We start from the raw sequence: 18,119 nt of genomic DNA on the forward strand, positions 1-18,119 counted from the left end.
ATCTATTGTGTGAATTGGAGTTTCAAGAGCAAAAACAATGATAAATCCCATTTGCTGTTGGGGAAATATTGTTTTCTTTCTTAACACTAGCCTATTTCTGTTTTCTTCCTCCTCCTTAAAAAGAGTGTGTGAAATGAGTGCAGAAGTATCTATAGGAAAAATTGTTAAAAAAAAAAAAATCTGCTGCTGTACATAATGTTTGCTACTTTTTGCATTTTCTGTTCCACTTTAATTTTACTGGTTTTGCTAAATATATTTTATATATTTTCCTTCCTGGTTCTTGTGATGGCAGAGTGACTACATCTTTGTTCGGGGAGTGGGGGGTGGACAAAATGGAGCACAAGAAGGCTCTGGCCAAAGAATTCCCTTGGGTTGGAGAGACGGCGGTATGTGGTATATGGTATGGCTGTGGTATGGTATGGCCGGGGTAGAGTGTGGCCAGCAGTGCAGTGCAGTGGGTACTGGCAACTTCGCTCGTTTTTTTCAAAAATGACCTGTAAAACCCATCCAGAATGTAAATGCCATGGGTTTTCCCCAGTTAAGGAGAGCATTTTCCAAGCTGGAGTCTCATAGACCTTTCTGTGGTCTCTGCAATGCCTGCAAAGGGCCCACGAAGGCTGACAACAGAGCGGGGAGGAATGATAAAAACTCTCTTCCTTGGGATTTCTTAAGCAGTTTGTAGCTCCAGTAGGGAAGGAGTTGGGCATCCCTGGCCTGGTTAACTACTGCTCTACTTGAATTTGGAGCCTGAATTTGGGTCTGAGACGTGGCTGAAACGCACTAAAAGGCGGCCTGGCGATGAGCGCTGTGGCGCAACCTCAGCTCTCAGGGAAGCCGTGATGCCCGTGGCCCACCTCACTGCCTGGATGGGCCCTGGCGGGTGTTTTACTCTGGATTGTAAGAAAAAGCATGTCGAGTTTTCCCTTACACAGATGAGATATTACAGGTTGCTCTGCAAATACAATACTTCATTTTATGTTACTTTCCATCTTGATTCAGAAGTGGGATCATGTTGACATTCGCTAGACTTGGTCCTTGTAATGCGACGCGTTGCAGCCTTGGCTGTATTCCAAGCGAAAGTGCAGTTGGCCTGGCAGGCCTAAAATTGTCTCAAGAACGGGAGGAAAGGGGGAGAGAAGGAAGCTCTTAATAAATTTTTAGATATACACAATGGCAACAGCAAAGATTCTAAAACTGATTTTTTTTTTTTTAGCAAAGTTAAAAATGTAACCATTTTTACACTGTATACACTTTCATAGGGCTATGGCTTGTCCTTTTGCAAGAGGACTCAGTAAACCAAAAAAAAAAAAAAAGGATCAAAAGGATTGGAAAACAGGAAAACCTGACCATTCATAAGAAATTTCCTTCAGGGAGCACTCTGCAGGTCTTCCCATCTCTGTGCTTTGTCTTTCCTCTCTCCGACAAAGAAGTCACGTTTCAAGACAACCCATTTTCCTTCTAAAGGGCCATCTTCCCTTCCAAGGCCATCTTGTAACTCAGATTTGAGACAAGTCTTGAACTGTAAACTTGCTGCCAAATAATGCGGAACGTGTTATAATAACCTAAATATTGTTGCCCCCATGCCCCTCCCCAGCCGCCTGCACCTGCGCTTAACTGTGTGGTCTCGGCAACCCTTTTAGTAAGGAAAGGGGATCCTTAGGCGTAGGAGGGACAACTGCCCAGGGAATCTGGAACTTTATGAAATTATGTATCTGCCCCATCTCCTTTACCCTCTTATTCTTCAGTCTTAGATAACATCTTCCACCTAAAATCTTTTACAAATTTGTATTAAATCCTTATAATTAAATAGGTAAATTACTTTAGATAGCACAAGTGCCCCTTATCTGGACTTCTTAACAGCACTTGGTAATACTGTGCGGATGTTGGGTAACTCATGCAGCAACACAAAGAAAGGGGGATTTGGGCACTTCGGGGTTTAATTTTCCTCAGCAGTGGTAACACGAGTAGACACAGGTGCAGGTGACTTTCTAAGTCAGCCATAAGCAGTGAAGTGCCACAAATGATGAGGTTTGGAGGGGCGCAAGGAAGGGATCCCAGCAGGTTCCCCTCGCTAGTGGGAGCGTCTGGAGCTGTGCAGCAGCAGGAGATGCCGGTGCCAGGTTAATTTGGTAACACCCCTTGGGCCAGCTGCTACAAGGTTATTTAAAGATGACTCAGTTAAAGATATGTAATAAAAGTTTATATGAACTATTACAGCAAGGCTTTATTTTACAAGGAAGGAATAGTAACTAAAAAAAATCAAGTTATGAAGTGTTTTGTTTGTTTTCAGGCAACAGACTAGCAGAAGTGCCATAAAAGCACATGGTACCTTCACAAAATGAGAAAGAGGTAGCCAGGAAGTTAATTCAAACAGGGAATAGACCAGTAAAAGCTACTATCCTTGCAAGCCTACAATTAAACTTGAATCCTGCTAGTCTGCAAGAAACAGAGCTCTGGAAAGGCATTTGAAATAACCAGAAATCTTAAAAGAGCGTCGGGACACTTTAACAGCGGAGGGGAACTGGAAGGGTTTTGTGTGGGGCCTCGACACCCCCCTCCGCCGCCATGGCACTTCCGCCCGCCATGACGAGATCCGCCCGTGGCCATGGCAACGGCGGCCGCCGCCTTCCAGCCAATGGCGGAGCAGCTTCTGGCACCTCGCACCGGCGCGAAGCGCTAGCCCCGCCCCGGCCGGACTCGCGCGCATCGGGGCGCGCTGATTGGCCGGCAGCGCCGCGGGGGGTGGGGCCGCGGGAGGTGGGGAGGGGGGTGCGGAGGGATCCGGCCGCCGGTGGGTGCGGTGAGGCGGCACGTGGGCTCGGGGGTGACGTGGCTGCGGCCGTTAGCGGCCGTTAGCGGCGGTTAGCGCCCCGCGGCCGGGCGGGGAGGGGGAACGAAACGGCCTGCGCGGCCGAGGAGGGTGCGAAAGGGGGAGCGGAGCGGGGGGAGCGGCGGCGAGGGCGCAGGGCCTTTCGGTTGCTTCTTCGTTCATTCCCCTTCCGAAGCTGTTCTGGTCTTGTGATGCCTCCCTGCCCTGTTTGAGCCTTCTGTAGGTCCTCCGTATTTTGGTGTTTGTTTTGTTTTGTTCTTTTTTTGTTTTCCCCCACTTTTTGTTTTGCTGTAGGGACTGGATCTGGTGTGTAGGTTTGTTCTGTGTGTGCTGATCTTGGCAGATACTCTGAAGTTTCGCATTAAATTCTATATAGTTATATTCTTCATGCAAGAGCATTCATGCTCACGCATGAGAATTTGGAAGTAAGGTATATCATTAGATGAAACAATTGGTTCTCGGTGGCAGTTAAAAAGCATGTCAAATATTAGATATTTGCAGGAAAGGAATGAATGTCCCAGGAAAAAAACCACCAAGCCACAGTATAAATCTGTGGTCACCTATAGCTTAAATATCATGTGCAGCTGCAGTTGCCTTCAAAAAGGGCAGTGAGGATGAGCTATATGGTAAGATACTTGTAAAACAGTAAATGGGTTAAATGGGGTGGGTTAAGACTCTTCCATACGGAAAAGAGATTGCAGAGTGGGGAAGGGGGTCAGGTTCAGTGTCTGTGACAGCCCAAACAGCAGCGGGAGAGCGGGCAAGGGATCGAGCTCCCCGTCAAACCAAAGTGGTAGCCGCGTTCACGGCAAGAAGCTCTTCGTAAGCTCGAAGGCTATATTAGGGAACACCGTCAATCTTAAGAACATCTTCATGTGAATTTAAATGAGGCTGAAAAAAGTGTTCGGAAAAGAACTAAATTCACAAAATAATGAGTTTAAGTTCAGAAATATCTCCCCAGTCAAAAATGGTTAAAGTCGGGGAATATATACTGAGGAAGCACCCACACGCTTGCCTCTTGTGACTCTCTCTGAGGCTTCTGCTTTGACTTATTTTAGAGGCAAGAGACTGGTCTCTGTTGGCCCTTGAATGACTCTAATGCAGCTTTTTTATGAACCATTTGCTATGGACGTCAATAAAAATCTGTCCAGATTTAGTCTTGAAATGGAATCCCCCTCAGACCTGCGACAGGGGAGCTGCTTGTGGCTCACAAAGTGTGAACCAGAAGCCCAGGTCTGTGGTTCAGCCTTCCCTTTCATCCACCCTTCACGTTCTTTGGGGACCTGGGGCTGAGGTCCGTGCACGTGTGAAATAGCTGGAGCTGGAAGGGAGTGCAGCGAAGCCTGTCCTGGGGGCAGCGGGGCGCGTGTGAACCCTTCTCCTCGCTATCCAGTCCCTCTGATGGAGACCTTGTCTCCAGCCACCTCCTGGGGCGCAGCCGGGTGCCTTTCCGCAGGGAGGGGTGCCACAGTCCTGCCTTCCCTGGTCTGTGTTGCACACATCATAGGTGATGAGCTGTGTCTCAGATGCCGTTTTGCATGGCTTGGGGAGATCAGAGTTATGTTTTGCTCAAAGTTTTGTGCGATTTGTCCTTAGATTCAAGTTGCTGTAGAATAAAATCCTTTCTGAAGTTGCATATGTGCCCTTTGTCATGCTGGTGAAAGATCCAAGGGACTGGTGCTGTCCGTCCCTCACTCCCTCAGAGGCTGGCAGAGTGGCTTTCCAGTGGCACCAGTGTTTCTTGGCCAGTCTTTCCCCTCTCCAGCTAGGGGGCATTTTATTACAGTAAGGTGACCTCTTTAGTGGACTGTGAAAGAGTGAACAAGAGCAGCACAGCGGCGTGTTCCTCCGCTGACGCGTTTACCAAACAGCATTTTTAGGTTTTGCAGGGGGGCCAGGAGGCAGCAGGTGAGACGCTGCCTGACTGATGGGGCTGGCAGCCGGGGCCTGCAGAGAGATCTGCTGGGAGCAGCTCCACAAGAGCAGCGTGCGCCTCCGTGAGGAGTACACTGAGATGCCTCCTTCTCTGTGCTCCTTGGAGACATTCTGCTCTGTACTGATGGCATTTAATGGGGTGGCTTGGCGGCTGTAGGGGCCAAGGTAGCTGCGTGCAGGGAAGGGCTGGGGAGCCTTTGGTCACCTCCATGTCCTCGTCCTGTGTGCCCTGTGCGAGCTGCAGAGTGCAGTATGACATGCGCATGCAGTATGACAGTGAGGTGGATTAGGAACTGGCTGGATGGCAGAGCTCAGAGGGTGGTGATCAGCGGTGCAGAGTCTAGTTGGAGGCCTGTAGCTAGCGGGGTTCCCCAGGGGTCAGTCCTTGGTCCAGTCCTGTTCAATTTATTCATCAATGACCTGGATGAAGGCACAGAGTGCTCCCTCAGCAAGTTTGCTGATGATACCAAACTGGGAGGAGTAGCTGATACCCCAGAGGGCTGCGCTGCCATCCAGAGGGACCTGGACAGACTGGACAACTGGGCGGTGAAAAACCTCATGAAATTCAACAAGGCCAAGTGCAAGGCCCTGCACCTGGGGAGGAATAACCCCAGATACCAGTACAGGCTGGGGACTGACCTTCTGGAGAGCAGCTCTGCAGAGAGGGACCTGGGTGTCATGGTGGACGACAAGTTGACCATGAGGCAGCAGTGTGCCCTCGTGGCCAAGAAGGCCAATGGGATCCTGGGGTGCATTAAGAAGAGCGTCTCCAGCAGGTCGAGGGAGGTGATCCTGCCCCTCTACTCAGCCCTGGTGAGGCCACATCTGGAGTATTGTGTCCAGTTCTTGGCTCCACAGTACAAGAGGGATGTGGAGCTGCTGGAGAGAGTCCAGCGCAGGGCTACAAGGATGATCAGGGGCCTGGAACATCTGCCCTATGAGGAGAGGCTGAGGGAGCTGGGCCTGTTCAGCCTGGAGAAGAGAAGGCTGAGAGGGGATCCGATCAGTGTCTATAAGTACCTCAAGGGAGGCAGTGAGGAGGATGGCGCTGGCCTCTTTTCAGTGGTGGCCACTGACAGAACTAGAGGTAATGGCCACAAACTGAAGCACCAAAAGTTCCACAGGAACTGTGAGGGTGACGGAGCCCTGGAACAGGCTGCCCAAAGAGGTTGTGGAGTCTCCTTCTCTGGAGATCCTCAAAACCCTATGGATGCAGTCCTGTGCCACGTGCTCTAGGTGACCCTGCGTGTGCAGGGGGGTTGGACTAGATGATCTCTAGAGGTCCCTTCCAACCCTAAGCATTTTATGATTCTATTCTATGATTCTATACAGGACTGCACAGTTCCTGTGCTCCCAGTAATTGCCCTTTTACTCTCTTAAGCTCTTTTAAAGGCCCTGGCTGTGTAGTAATTCTTAGATCAAGTGCCAAAAGAAAGTGTTTCTTGAAAGAAAACCCTTTGCCTGGTTTTCTCCAGTAGTTTTCTTGGGTTTCATTTCTTGTGCATCCATTGTGTTCCACGAGGTGGCACTGTCCCTCCCCTGGGACGAGCTCGGTCGCTCCCACTTTCTGCTCGGCTGCTGTTCAGCTGCCGGGGAGCCCCAGGGGTAAGTGACACCATGAAGCGTAACTCAGTTCGTGCTGTGTGTGCAAGTGGCTGCTCTCTTCCCTTAGTGTGCGCCGTGTCTGCTTGGTGTTAGTTATGGCCAATTCTCATCCATGAAAAACACAGATTCTCTGTCAAGTCATCTTATCTTACAAAAGGATCTCCTTAAACAACTTCTTGTCCACTTCTGTTTACTTTATAGACCATTTCAAGCATTCAGAGGAGTATTTTGCACTAAGGGAGTTCAAGTGAGGTGATGTTCATTCCAAAACAGTCTACATATTTTGATACACAATTTTATGCATTTTGAACGTGGAAAGAGCTCTTCCTGCTCAGGTATTAAACTAACCCCCAGTGTCCATGGGTGCTATTTTACTGTAGGAGAATAGGCTGGTATTGAATGCTTTCTGGCTTTCACAATTCTTTTTTTTTTTTTTCTGTTTGATATCTAGAAAAATGGATGATGATGACGACATTCCCCAGCTTTCATCGCAAGCACTGGCAGCCCTCCAGGAATTCTATTTGGAGCAAGAGCAAAGAGAGAGCACGAAGACCTCCCAGGGATCCAGTCAATACTCTGTTGGCTCCATAGAGGAGAACTGGGTAGGAATCTAAACCTCCATGACTGAAGCCCAGCCCAGTCACCACTGGTGACGCAGAGGGGAGGAACAGCCGTTAGCAGGTTTCTTTTGTAGAGATCATGAGATGAAAAAAGCAGAGCAGCAAAATCTGGCAGTATTCATGAGCAATAATATTGTAGGATTATTTTTATTAGTTGTGTGGCTGTTTGCATTAGTAAATCTGGATATACTTTTCTGTTCTGCGTGTATGGAGGAGCTCCAGCAGAAATTACACAGGGGCAATAAAGCTGCCCACAGAGATATCTATCCCTTCTAGAAACTTTAACTCCAGTCTGGAATCTAAAAGTAGTGAAGATTCTCCCTGAAATTGAGACAAGCACAATACAACAAGATCATTCTCCTTCCTTTCGCATTGTATGGTTTCTATAATTTTTTCTCTGTTTTTGTGAATGACTGCTTTTTTTTTTTTCCTTTGTTTTTTTCTTTCTTGTGCTTGACTGATCTTTGATTCACTATTCTGGGTTTGTGGGTTGTTTTAGATTTTCAATTGTCACATTGTTTCTGGTCTTCTTTTCCAATTGGTGTTTTTATCCTTTATTTCCGTCCATGGTGTCACTCTTCCAAGTTCTTTCTTTCTCTTCTCCTAAAATAACTCAATGTAAGAATACCTAAATACCAAATACCATGAATCTGCGTTTTGGGTTTGAGCTAACCTTGCCAGTGACGCAGTATTACTTGATTTTCCTGATTCTGGATTAGGAAAGTAAAGAGACTTTCAGGAAAATCACCTCCCTTCCAGCTTTACAGTTTGCTAACTGAGAGGCTGCTGTGGATTTTAGTTTTCTCGAAGACGGCCTAGCAAAACCTGACTGTGCGCAGCATATTTGGAGGGTTTCACATTGTTAATAATTGTCTATTATTTTTCTCAGCAACTGAGCCAGTTTTGGTACAGTGAGGAAACTGCATCTTGCCTGGCTAATGAAGCTATTGCAGCAGCTGGAAAAGATGGCAAGTAAGTTCTAATTATTATTTTGTAGATTTATTTTGTGCTTTATGTAAATAGTCAATGTATGAAAAGAGAGTGTAAGTTTAATTCATTTTTCGTGGTGGTACTTATGTAGTTGGTGGTGCACATGGTAGTTGGTGCTGCACGTGCTTTGCCGTTATTTATTTATACAGTTAATAGTTCAGACTCTCTTGCCATGTAACGTTTCACTGACTTTTGTAGGTGCTGCCATGTGAGTCCTTTTTTTATTTTTTTTAAGGACCTTGATTTCAGTGTTTTAATGTCATGTAATATGACCTGTACTTCTTTTCTGTTTTCATTCAACACAGTGCTGTACATCAGCTTTTTTTAAAGAGTGATTTTTAAGTTTCCAATTTCTCTGTGAAATAAGCTTTTCTATATAGTTGCACTTAAAGTCTTCGTGTAGTGTGGAGGTTGGATAGCTAAAGGCCTAAATGCTTCACACATAGTTACAAAAGTTGTACTGAAGTGATGAGACGTATTTTTGAGGTGTTACGACCCTGGTAGTCCTCTGCGCTTCTCCGAAGGAGAAGCGAACCAGGCGGTTGCGGTTGGTTGTCATAACATGTTAGATTACAGCAGTGAGAAGGGACCTAATGAGATCACCTGTGAGAGCCCCAGTTGTGAGTCAAGCCTGTGGATTCTGTCATGCAAAATTGCATATGGAACTGATAGACATATTCTATCATTTCAATAGACTAAAAACAGCTTTAGGAAAAAATATGTCTGGGAGAATTTTCAAGCCAATTCCTATCAAAATCTTTATCGAAGAAAGAATCTATTTTTTCTTTTTTTTCTTTGTTTTCCTCTCTCCTATTACTATTGCAATAGCGTGCTTTTTTTTTTTTTTACTGTGTAAAATCTGAATCTCAAAATTGCGGTAAGATATGTTAGAATGAAGAAGCAGCTTAGTTAGTTTTTGAACAAATGCTTAAGATATTTACCCAAAGCTGCCCTGAGAATTTAAGGAATTGTCTTTGCTCTGGATAGTTCTGTGCTTGTCACCTTTTGGCGTTCTGAGTTGTTGTCTCTTTTCAGGATTGCCTGCATCAGTGCCCCAAGCGTGTACCAGAAGCTGAAAGAGCGGGAGGACCCGTCCATTTCCGTGTGCATACTCGAATATGACAGGAGGTTTTCTGTGTATGGGGAAGAATTTGTCTTCTATGATTATAACAATCCTTTGAGCTTACCTGAAAGCCTCCTGCCGCACAGTTTTGACATCGTAGTAGCAGATCCACCTTATCTCTCTGAGGAGTGTCTTGAGAAAACCGCAGAGACCATCAAATACTTAACAAAGGGAAAGATTCTGCTTTGCACAGGTGTGTTTGTCTTCTGGGAGAAGAAAGGTGCTTAATGATGATCTGAATGTTCTTATGAAACTCAGTTTCTCAAATGAGACTGACACTACCTCAATAATACTGATTTATAATTAATTCTAGGAAGAATATTTTTCCTGAAAAGGGTAAACTTTTCACTGAAGGGCTTTAGTTCAACTTTTCTTTAACCTGAATAAATGAGTATTGTAACTGTTAAATTAGCGTTATAACTTTTTCACACGGAACAATGTGTTCCCTAATTTTTGTGAAGACTTGAAAGATAATCCTATGACTTTTCCAGAAGTATTTTTTTCTTGAAAAGTGAATGTTTTCTATAATCGTGATGGTTGCTTGAAGTCTTGCTATGAAACATATAGATGCAGTTTATTGCTAACATTATTTTAATACCCTTTTTCATAAAAATCAGCAGCTACAAGATTTAAACTGTTGCTTCCTTCTCACCAATACCTAAGCTGAACTAGAATCACAGTAGAAAGAATGACAAATAGGTTGGAATGGCCCTTGCTCAGTAAAATGGAGTGCTTTTAACCATGCCTTTTAAAAAGTGTATTCATATCACCTGCTGCTTTCTGGTGAACATGGAAACTGTAATGTGAATTTATATATATATGAGGATTACTTTAATCAGTTCTTAGGCATTAAAATTAAAGTAGACATTAAAAGAGATAAAATACCAATGATGGGAGCTGCGAAAATAGAAAACTACCACCTGTAGTTGCAGGCCTTGCTCTTTGAAGATGCACTTACTAATTTAAAAAGCTTTGAATGACTGGATCAGTCTTGGTGTTGCATAAACTGTAATCTGTCAAACATCTGAAGGTGTCTCAAGAAACATCTTTAAAAACAAAATACATTTTACAGATCTGCAAAGTCAAGACTAAATGAGAAGAGTATCTGGACATATAAAGCTTGTCACCTTGTTATAACAGTCCTGACACGAGATGGTTCACAGAAAGTTTTTTTTTCTCTTGCAATGGGCACATGGTCCCTCAGATTACAGAGTTTTGGAAATATTGCTCAAGGGAGAGATTTCTCAGAGTGTAGCTGTAAATATCACTGTAGGGTTTGTGTAAGTGTACAATGCGTGTAATCTGTTTGCATTTCCCATGACTCCTACCATGTAATTTCTTTGGCATGTAACAGGAGTCCAAATTCCTGTGTTTTCTCTAAAAGGGGCAGTGATTTTTACTGTCTGCCTAATCTGACTAAACTTTGAGGACATTAATATCTTCAGGACCTCTTTCAGATTTAGTTAAAATTTCCCAAAGCTTCAGTTGTTAGAGGGGGCTGAAACTGCAGTTCCTTTGAGCCTTGTTTCCTTAAAAAGCTAAGCTAAATGCATGTATCTGGGAGGAGCTCTCTAAAAGCTCCAGGCATTCTGTTGCTGATTTTCTTATCAAATACTCTTTTTTTTTTTTTTTTTTTTTTGCTGCAGGTGCAGTCATGGAGGAGCAGGCAGCAAAGCATCTTGGCGTGAAGATGTGCAAGTTTATTCCAAGACACTCTCGCAATTTAGCCAATGAGTTTCGATGTTATGTGAACTATGTCTCTGGACTAGACTGACCTTCATAAGAAGATTTTTAACGTGTGCAATCAAGTTCCTTTCGAATGACAGAATTCTGCATTTTTCAGTGTTTAATATTTGGCTCTGAGTTTTTTTTTTTCTGGGCCAACTCTAATTAACACCATGTGACAGCCTTTCTTTTAAACATGTGAGCATTTGTAATGACTGCAGCTTGTATTTTACCTGCTAAATAACTGTGAACTGTGAGCATTTCAGTTTATTTCTCATGGGTACTTTGACCATCCAGGGCCTCATCAGTGACCTCTCGGAAATGTGTTTGGTTTAGCTGCTTTTTTTGGAGGCTAAACAACCTCTCAGGGGTTCTTGCCTCACAGACAGTGGTGCGGTGATTTACAGAGACGGGTAGCTTGGTGGCTAGTGGGTGGCAGAAGGAGCATGAGGACAGGTATGAGTATGAATATTCCTTCAACCTCCAGTGATGCTACCTTAGTAAAAGGGTTGAGACACATCTGCTCGGAATGTGTCAGGGGGCTTTGTTTGTTTTGTTTGAGATTCATTAGCTGCCAGGCTCTTATTTTCTTTTAAGACCAACTAGAAGAAGATGAAGGTCTCCTTCCGGGGTGGCCTTTCCCGTGGCTTCAGGTATCCCTACAACTACCCAAGAGTTGGAAAGGATAGGAAGAACTGCCCACTGTTTGCTAGATTGGCATTTTTAATAAGTTGTGGTTATTGTCGTCTGCCTTTTCTGAAGCCTCAGTAGAAATCCATGCTTTCTTTTTGAAAGGTAGAACATATTTTGTTGTTAATTGTCCTCATGTAATCTTGTGTATGAATGTTTATGCACTAGGAGAAAGTGCTGTAAGTAACCATGCATCTCTCTGCAGACATGCAGTGCATCTCCTTTGGAGTGTTTCTTTATTACAGCAACGAATCCTCCTGAGCTTTTTGTCTTAAAATGGGGTATTTTTTATTTACCAGGTGAGTTAAGCTCTGCAGAGCTATTGTAAAACCAATGCTTTGTTGAAAAAAGCACAATAAGGTTTTCCTTCTTCAAGGGAGATTTATCTTCATTAAGAATCCTCAACATTAGATCACAAAGTAAGTGCTAACTAGAAAAGTAAGAAACGGGGCAAGGCAAACCTTGCATTAGTGCCTCAAACCGCTCATGTGGTTTCAGCCTGAGTTGTTCTTGATATTTTTTCTCGTATTGTGGCCTGTACACGTTAATTCTTTAAATCTTGGCTCATAATGGATCTGAGTAAATACAATGCCTGCATTTTAATAGATTTCAAAATCAAGTTAAAGATGATTTATGGGTATGTCAAGTTTGTAACTTCAAGAACAGACCTTTATTTTCCCAAGTATCCCCTTTTTATCTTTGCCTCCTGTTCCACAGATGGGAACAAGAGAAGTAGAAAAGTAATATCTTAGAAATGGCTGGATTTTATAAGACTGCTGAGGTATAACATAGTGTCTTGATGAACTTCTGTTTCTAATACACAAATGTTAAGTTTTATATAAGCGGTTTTGGCTGTCTTCCAGTCAATTTCAATCAAAACAGATACTGTACTAAAAAAAAAAGTCATTTGGGATAGTAGATATTTTTGGAACTTCGGGAATTTTTAAAGCCAGGTTTCTCTGATTTTTTGGGGTAGACTGCTAAATTCCAAAGCATTCCACAGTTTTATCGGCTATAAGTATGACACATAAATATTTGTCTTTACACACCATATTTTTGTATTGGGATTATGTAAAAGGCTAACAGAAATGCTGCATCTGCAAAGGAAGGCTCCAAAAAGGAAATACTGGGAAATGTATTTTGTGGTGAGGATGAACCTCATTAAGCTTTGAGACAAGAATTTTAGTAAGTTAGTTAGCAAGTTAGGGCTGGCAGTCCCTTTGTGGGCAGTGCTCCTGTTGGAGAGCTGTGGATGCCCCCCATTTAGAGGAATAAACAAGCGGGCAGAGATGCTGCAGGGGTCATGCCCCCCTCACCCGGCGTCTGGACTGAACTAAAGGCTGCTTCATAAACAGCTTTCTAACGCACTCTTGCTCTCCAGGGGATCATCTCATTTCCTAAGGCGTCTGCTACCCCTCTTTTTCTTTTTTTTCTTTTCTTTTTTTTCCTTTTCCTTTTTAATCATCTGTTTTATTTTCTCCTCTGTCTCTCTGCCCATGCAGTGCCCCTGTGTTTCATCATGCTGAGCTTGCCTTTTTTCATGCTGGCAGAAACCAGAGTGATCAGTAGTAGGTAGCACCACGTAATACAGGGTGTGAAGGTGGCAGGTAGTGCTGGAAAGAGGAAAGAGCAGTAGCAGAAGAACTCCCAGGAATTGTTGAGATGGAGCCTTCACAGGGGTCCTGCAAGCAAGTGCTTGGTACTGTTCTACCTTTCAAACCAGAGACCACTCTTGCCACGCATCCCATGGAAGCCAGAATCTCCCACTGAAATTACTGCCTGCTGGTGACACGCAGCTGAGTTAAGCTGCTTTCCAGAAGGCAAAGCCATTGCTTTCATGTGACTGGAGTTTCAAAACATGAAAGCGAAACAAGGTTAAATGTGTAAGTACTGGAACAGATCTCTGCTTTGCAGCTGTAAACTGCGTTGTGTTCATCACCTTTATCACCAAACATGCTCTTCAGGTGCAAGTTTTACCTGTCTGGTTGCTTCACTGTTAAGGTCATTTATTTTGTCTGTTGCTTTCTGCTGAAGATGTTGTTGGGCTCCCCACCTCAGCCTTGAAGAGGCTTCGTCAGAGAGCTGCTCACTGTCTTAGCAAAATAAACCTCGGGACGTTCAGCCCAGCGGCGCTCGGACTGTCTAGTTCTATCACCAAGGAAATGCCCGGCTCTGCTCACACGTGGGCCAGGCTGCTTTGGAAAAAGGCCCTACGAAGATGCGTGCCTGTGAAAATGAGGGCACGCGTAAATTTTTGCAGATGCCCTCAGTAGAGCAGCCTCTTTTCTGTGGCTTCCCTCTTTGAAAGCTTTGTGAGCTCAGGCAGCTGCACAAGCTGGGCTCAACTGGTAGCATTGGCCACCGTCACCGATGATAGGATTTAAACTCTTTCTGTCATACTTTTTTCTGAGGAAATAGCTGTGTTTCTGGAAAGGTCACAAAGTTGGAAAAACTGATAATGAATTTATACTTTGTGTTGCTGTGTTAATTTTAAAAAGATTATAATGTGATAAAAAAAATCTTTTCTGTAATAAGATTACCAAAAAAAGATTGATCGGTGTCAAGTAGTGATTGGCTTTCCTTTTTTTTTCAGATTGGCTTTGTAATCCATTGCGCCTCTCTTCCAGAAGGTTCTCCCCTGTGCTGGCAGCACAGGAGGCCTCCGTGATGGTGTGAGTGCTGACGGCTGCGTGCGGGGAGAGGGTCCTGCCGCAGCCTGACACGAGGGCAGCTGCTGGAGCGGCTGGTGCCTGCCGCCCCGCTGTGCACTGTGCTGCTTTCATTGGCATTAGAGCTAGGGGTGCTGGGCTCGTCTTGCCCTGACGCCCCTGCTCCCAGCATGCAGGCCTCCTCCCAGCAGGGCAAATGGGAGATTCTTCTGCTGGAGCGTTTTGTCACTGCCACCTCCAGGGAGCAGCCCCTGCGCTGGGGCACACAGCTCTAACACAGGACCCTGGGGCTTCTAAAGCCACTTCAGCCAATGAGAGCTGGGGCATCTCTCCGCTGCCAGCTGTGTCTGTGCCGCAGGAACAAGCATAGCTCATAGCGCTGCTCAGCAAAACGTGTAACGATGGACGAGATGTGCCTTGTGTGGCCTAGCGGCTGTAGCTGTGCCCTGTCCCGCAAAGGTGAGTGGGCTTCCTGAACACAAGTAACATCTGGCCTTCTGCCCCTTGCTCCTGCTGCTGGCCTGTTGGCTGCTCACGCATGCACCGTTACTGCCTGATAAAACACAGCTAATGTCTCAGCGTTGGCACTGTCCTGCATGACAGGCCCTTTCCAATATCTGCTAAGTACTAATACAGAGAAGAAAATAATCTCCACCCTGAGAATATTGTTCTGGTTTGGGGCTCCTAATGTGTTCCAGGGACAACCTCACTGAAGGAAAAGATTTTCCTGGCACAACAAAACTTTTCTCAAATCAGCTGCAGCTGCCAGACAGTTTCAGCTTTGAATTGTTTGCATTTATTGGCCGCCGGGGGGGTTCAGTGAGGCAGTTCGTATCTGCCTGCTGGCAGCAGCCTGGGAGCCTTGCTACAACTCCAAGGAGCCCCCTCCCCATGCGGGGCTGTCACCAGCAGGCCAGAAGCTGGAAAATGTCACGCCACAGTTGAGGTCAAGCTGATAGAAATCCATGAGGTGATGAGAGCAAGGAAGAAGGAAAAAAATCCAAACAAATGCAAGCTGCGTTTAATACTCAAGACTTTTCTCTGTCAGCAGTGCAGGGAGTTGTTGCATATGAAAGGGTGTTGTGAAGGGTAACAAATGTTGGTGTAGCTGATAGCTCCTAATGTCAAATACTAACAAACAGTTGTCACTAGCAAATGATTAGCAAACAGTTGCTCACTCTAAAACATAAACACCTCCTTTAAGAGACACGCAGCTGGAAAGCTGGATCAGGAGGCAAACTGGCTCAGCTAGAAAGTCTTTCAGAGAGGATGAGGATTAAAAGAGGGAAATGGGTTTCTGAGTAGGATAACATAAGGTTGCCGTAACCATAGGAAGCTTTCCGCACTTGTTGCGCTATGAAGAGGAGGAGGTCTCCAACATACGTAATCTACTGATCCATGGAGATTTTGCAGTTCCCTAATACTTTCCTTTTAGTCATCGAGTTCATGAAGCTGTGAGTAAGCTAAAGCCTCTGTTTTTCTGAATTGGCCAAAGCGGTCATGTTGCGGGTACCTGCTGCTGCCTGCAATCCCACCAACAAGCTCCAGCTATTTGCAAACCTCACACCCCTTCTGTAGTTTATGACTAGTGGTGAGAAAGTTGCAATGAAAGTGACATTTTCTCCACATCGTGCAAATAAATCCATGTGCTCTAGTGACTGATCTGATTTGTGCACCAAAAGAGAATGGGCAGACAGATGAGGTTTTTGTTGGAGTGTGGCATTTGGCAGAAACTAATTTCTGTACTTTAGCCAGTAATCTTTGTGGATATTTATTGAATGTTCGGAGTTCAGTTGCTTTTGTTTTGCCGTGTTACACTTTGAAGACTTTGCTTTATGTGCTGCGGAGTCTAAAGGTCCAATTTCACCCTCTGAAGTGTTTGTGCGCATCTGTGTGTGCTGGGCAGATGGACAGAAGAGCCAGTGCGTTATGACTGAAGCTGTAAGGGCCTGGGGCCGCTGGAGCATTCCTCGGAGCGGGGCTCTGTGAGCTGGCTTCCCTACTGAGCCCTGCTCCTTGTCTCCCTCTCTGAGGTGAGAAGTTCTTCCACACTGGGAGGGATAGAAAAATGACTGTAATTGCCCAAAGTGTGAACATTAGAACCGCCTTCACTAGCTGCCAGCAGCTAGGTCATCATCTGAGTGGTATAAACACTTCTATGCCCTGCTTTGAACTCTTCTTTGAAAAACCTCCTGGAGATATAAAGGTCACAATTTGAGGAAACACAGATCCAAAGACATATATTAGAAATGTGTTTTCTGCATAGAAACACAATTGCAAACTTCAGTCTGACATTGTGATGGGGATCTATTACATTTAAAGGTTTCTGGAGTTCCTAATATTCTATAGGATATGTGAGAACCTAGATTGCACTATAAAAATAGGATTATATTGAGTTATAAAAAGTGTAGGCAATGATTATACACCAAGACACAGAGTTGTCACATGATTTTATTGCTATATTTACCTTGTTAATTCTGTTTGGCTCATAGTCTTTCCATTTGTCATTCAAATATAGGCCAAAGGAGTTGGTTAGAGCTACTCTTCTACCTGGACCAAGCATAATTTTGAGATTCTTGGTGTAGCAACTATTTTGCTGCATACGGTGGTTATTCTCTTTTGTAGTCAATCACAATCCTTCAACTGGAAAAGGCATTTTCTGCTGTTCGTTCAGAGACTTCTCAGCCATGGGGATGGGGCCCTCATGGGGGCCACGCAGGGCACGTGTGGCTGTTCCTGGCCAGCGCTTCAGTGCCTTCCTCCGCAGACACGCGTCACTGCCTGTCCAGATGTGCAGCCAGGTGTCACCCTCAGGTTTCTGGAGGCCGAGGACTGAACGTCCGGCGCCTACAGACCGGCATCTTTGGCAGGTGGTTGGGCTGCCCATGACTGCAGCCCAGCAGGGAAAAGGCAGCTCAGCTTGTCACTGAGGTGGAGCTAGTGAGCGTGGTGGCGGTGACCCCTGTGCTGCCCAGTCTGCGCAGGCACCAGCGGAGCCTCTGCAGCAGCTGGAGAGAGAGGTACCCAGGGAGCTGCTCCCCGTAACCTGCACGGGCAGTAAAGGCCAGCAGAATTCCCCTCAGGAGGCCGGTCTCACTCTGCTGTGGGAGAGGAGCGGGAGTCTGGACCACTCGGCCCTTCTTTTAACGTGCCATAAGGTGGGTGAGGTGAAGCACCATTAACAGTCAGGAGATTAATGACAAAATACTGCCTCCCAAATGAGGTTCTTTTCTAACTGATATTTTCTGTGCAATTAGACTTAGTCCATGTCAGAAAAATGTCTTTTGCACTGCTGTGCTTTTCTGGCATTCTAGAATGCTTTTTCTCAACACGATTATCCTCTTAGCAGTTTAACAAATTTAAAGTAACAAACTCATAGTATATTTTTTCCTGAAAATCTCGATTTAGAAATACCTCAAGGTATTTCTTGTGTAGTAATAGCCCAAGACGTTTTTGCTTGGAGTTAAGATATGCAGTATAAAAGCCAAGATCTTCTAGTCTGCAAAAAATCACCTTTCTAACTGCTGATTAGGTATGTGTGCAGCAGCTTTGTGATTTTTTTTTTTTAATAAAAGGGTGTCTAAAAGTAGAGTGTAAGAGACGCCTTAAAAATATCTACAACCAGCAGACTGCCACAACAATATCTAGCATGTCTTATAGCTGCATCCTCTTCTAAATTTCACCATGGCTAAGTAAAGGTAAAAGGTCCTGCTCTAAGTAACAAACAAACAAAAAAGCTACATTGAAAATTGCAACAAATACTTAAAAAAGTTCTTAACACAAATCGTCATCGTGGGCAATGTGAGCGAGCGGACAAACCTCCCCCCTGCCCGACTGAGGAGACGTGAGGGAAGAGGCGGCCGCTCCCAGCCGGCGGGTGGTTCCTGAGGCGGCCGCGTGACGCTGGCCCTTCGTGTGACCCGGCCGCGTCC

The 18,119-nt window shown here is 45.1% G+C and overlaps 1 protein-coding gene across 1 annotated transcript; it reads left to right on the top strand.

Moving 5' to 3' along the window:
- Positions 1–2,771: 2,771 nt before the first annotated feature.
- EEF1AKMT1 (EEF1A lysine methyltransferase 1) lies at positions 2,772–10,957 on the top strand. The gene is made up of 5 exons (XM_088522130.1): positions 2,772–2,791; positions 6,822–6,972; positions 7,880–7,962; positions 9,016–9,296; positions 10,750–10,957. The coding sequence occupies exons 2-5, from the start codon at positions 6,826–6,828 to the stop codon at positions 10,875–10,877; spliced, it is 639 nt and encodes a 212-aa protein (XP_088378256.1). The 5' UTR covers positions 2,772–2,791; positions 6,822–6,825; the 3' UTR covers positions 10,878–10,957.
- The last annotated feature ends 7,162 nt before the right edge of the window (positions 10,958–18,119 follow it).

Source organism: Tinamus guttatus, unplaced genomic scaffold (assembly GCF_059628265.1).
Source record: "Tinamus guttatus ecotype Peru unplaced genomic scaffold, ASM5962826v1 Tinamus_guttatus_pri_ptg000150l, whole genome shotgun sequence".
Lineage (NCBI taxonomy): Eukaryota > Metazoa > Chordata > Aves > Tinamiformes > Tinamidae > Tinamus > Tinamus guttatus.

What these genes read in the sequence shown, in the direction of transcription:
- EEF1AKMT1 (XM_088522130.1), top strand. Translation starts at nt 6,826, where the DNA reads ATGGATGATGATGACGACATTCCCCAGCTTTCATCGCAAGCACTGGCA. An exon ending in GCTCCATAGAGGAGAACTGG is followed by an intron (nt 6,973 to 7,879) that starts GTAGGAATCTAA and finishes TATTTTTCTCAG; the next exon opens with CAACTGAGCCAGTTTTGGTA. An exon ending in GCAGCTGGAAAAGATGGCAA is followed by an intron (nt 7,963 to 9,015) that starts GTAAGTTCTAAT and finishes GTCTCTTTTCAG; the next exon opens with GATTGCCTGCATCAGTGCCC.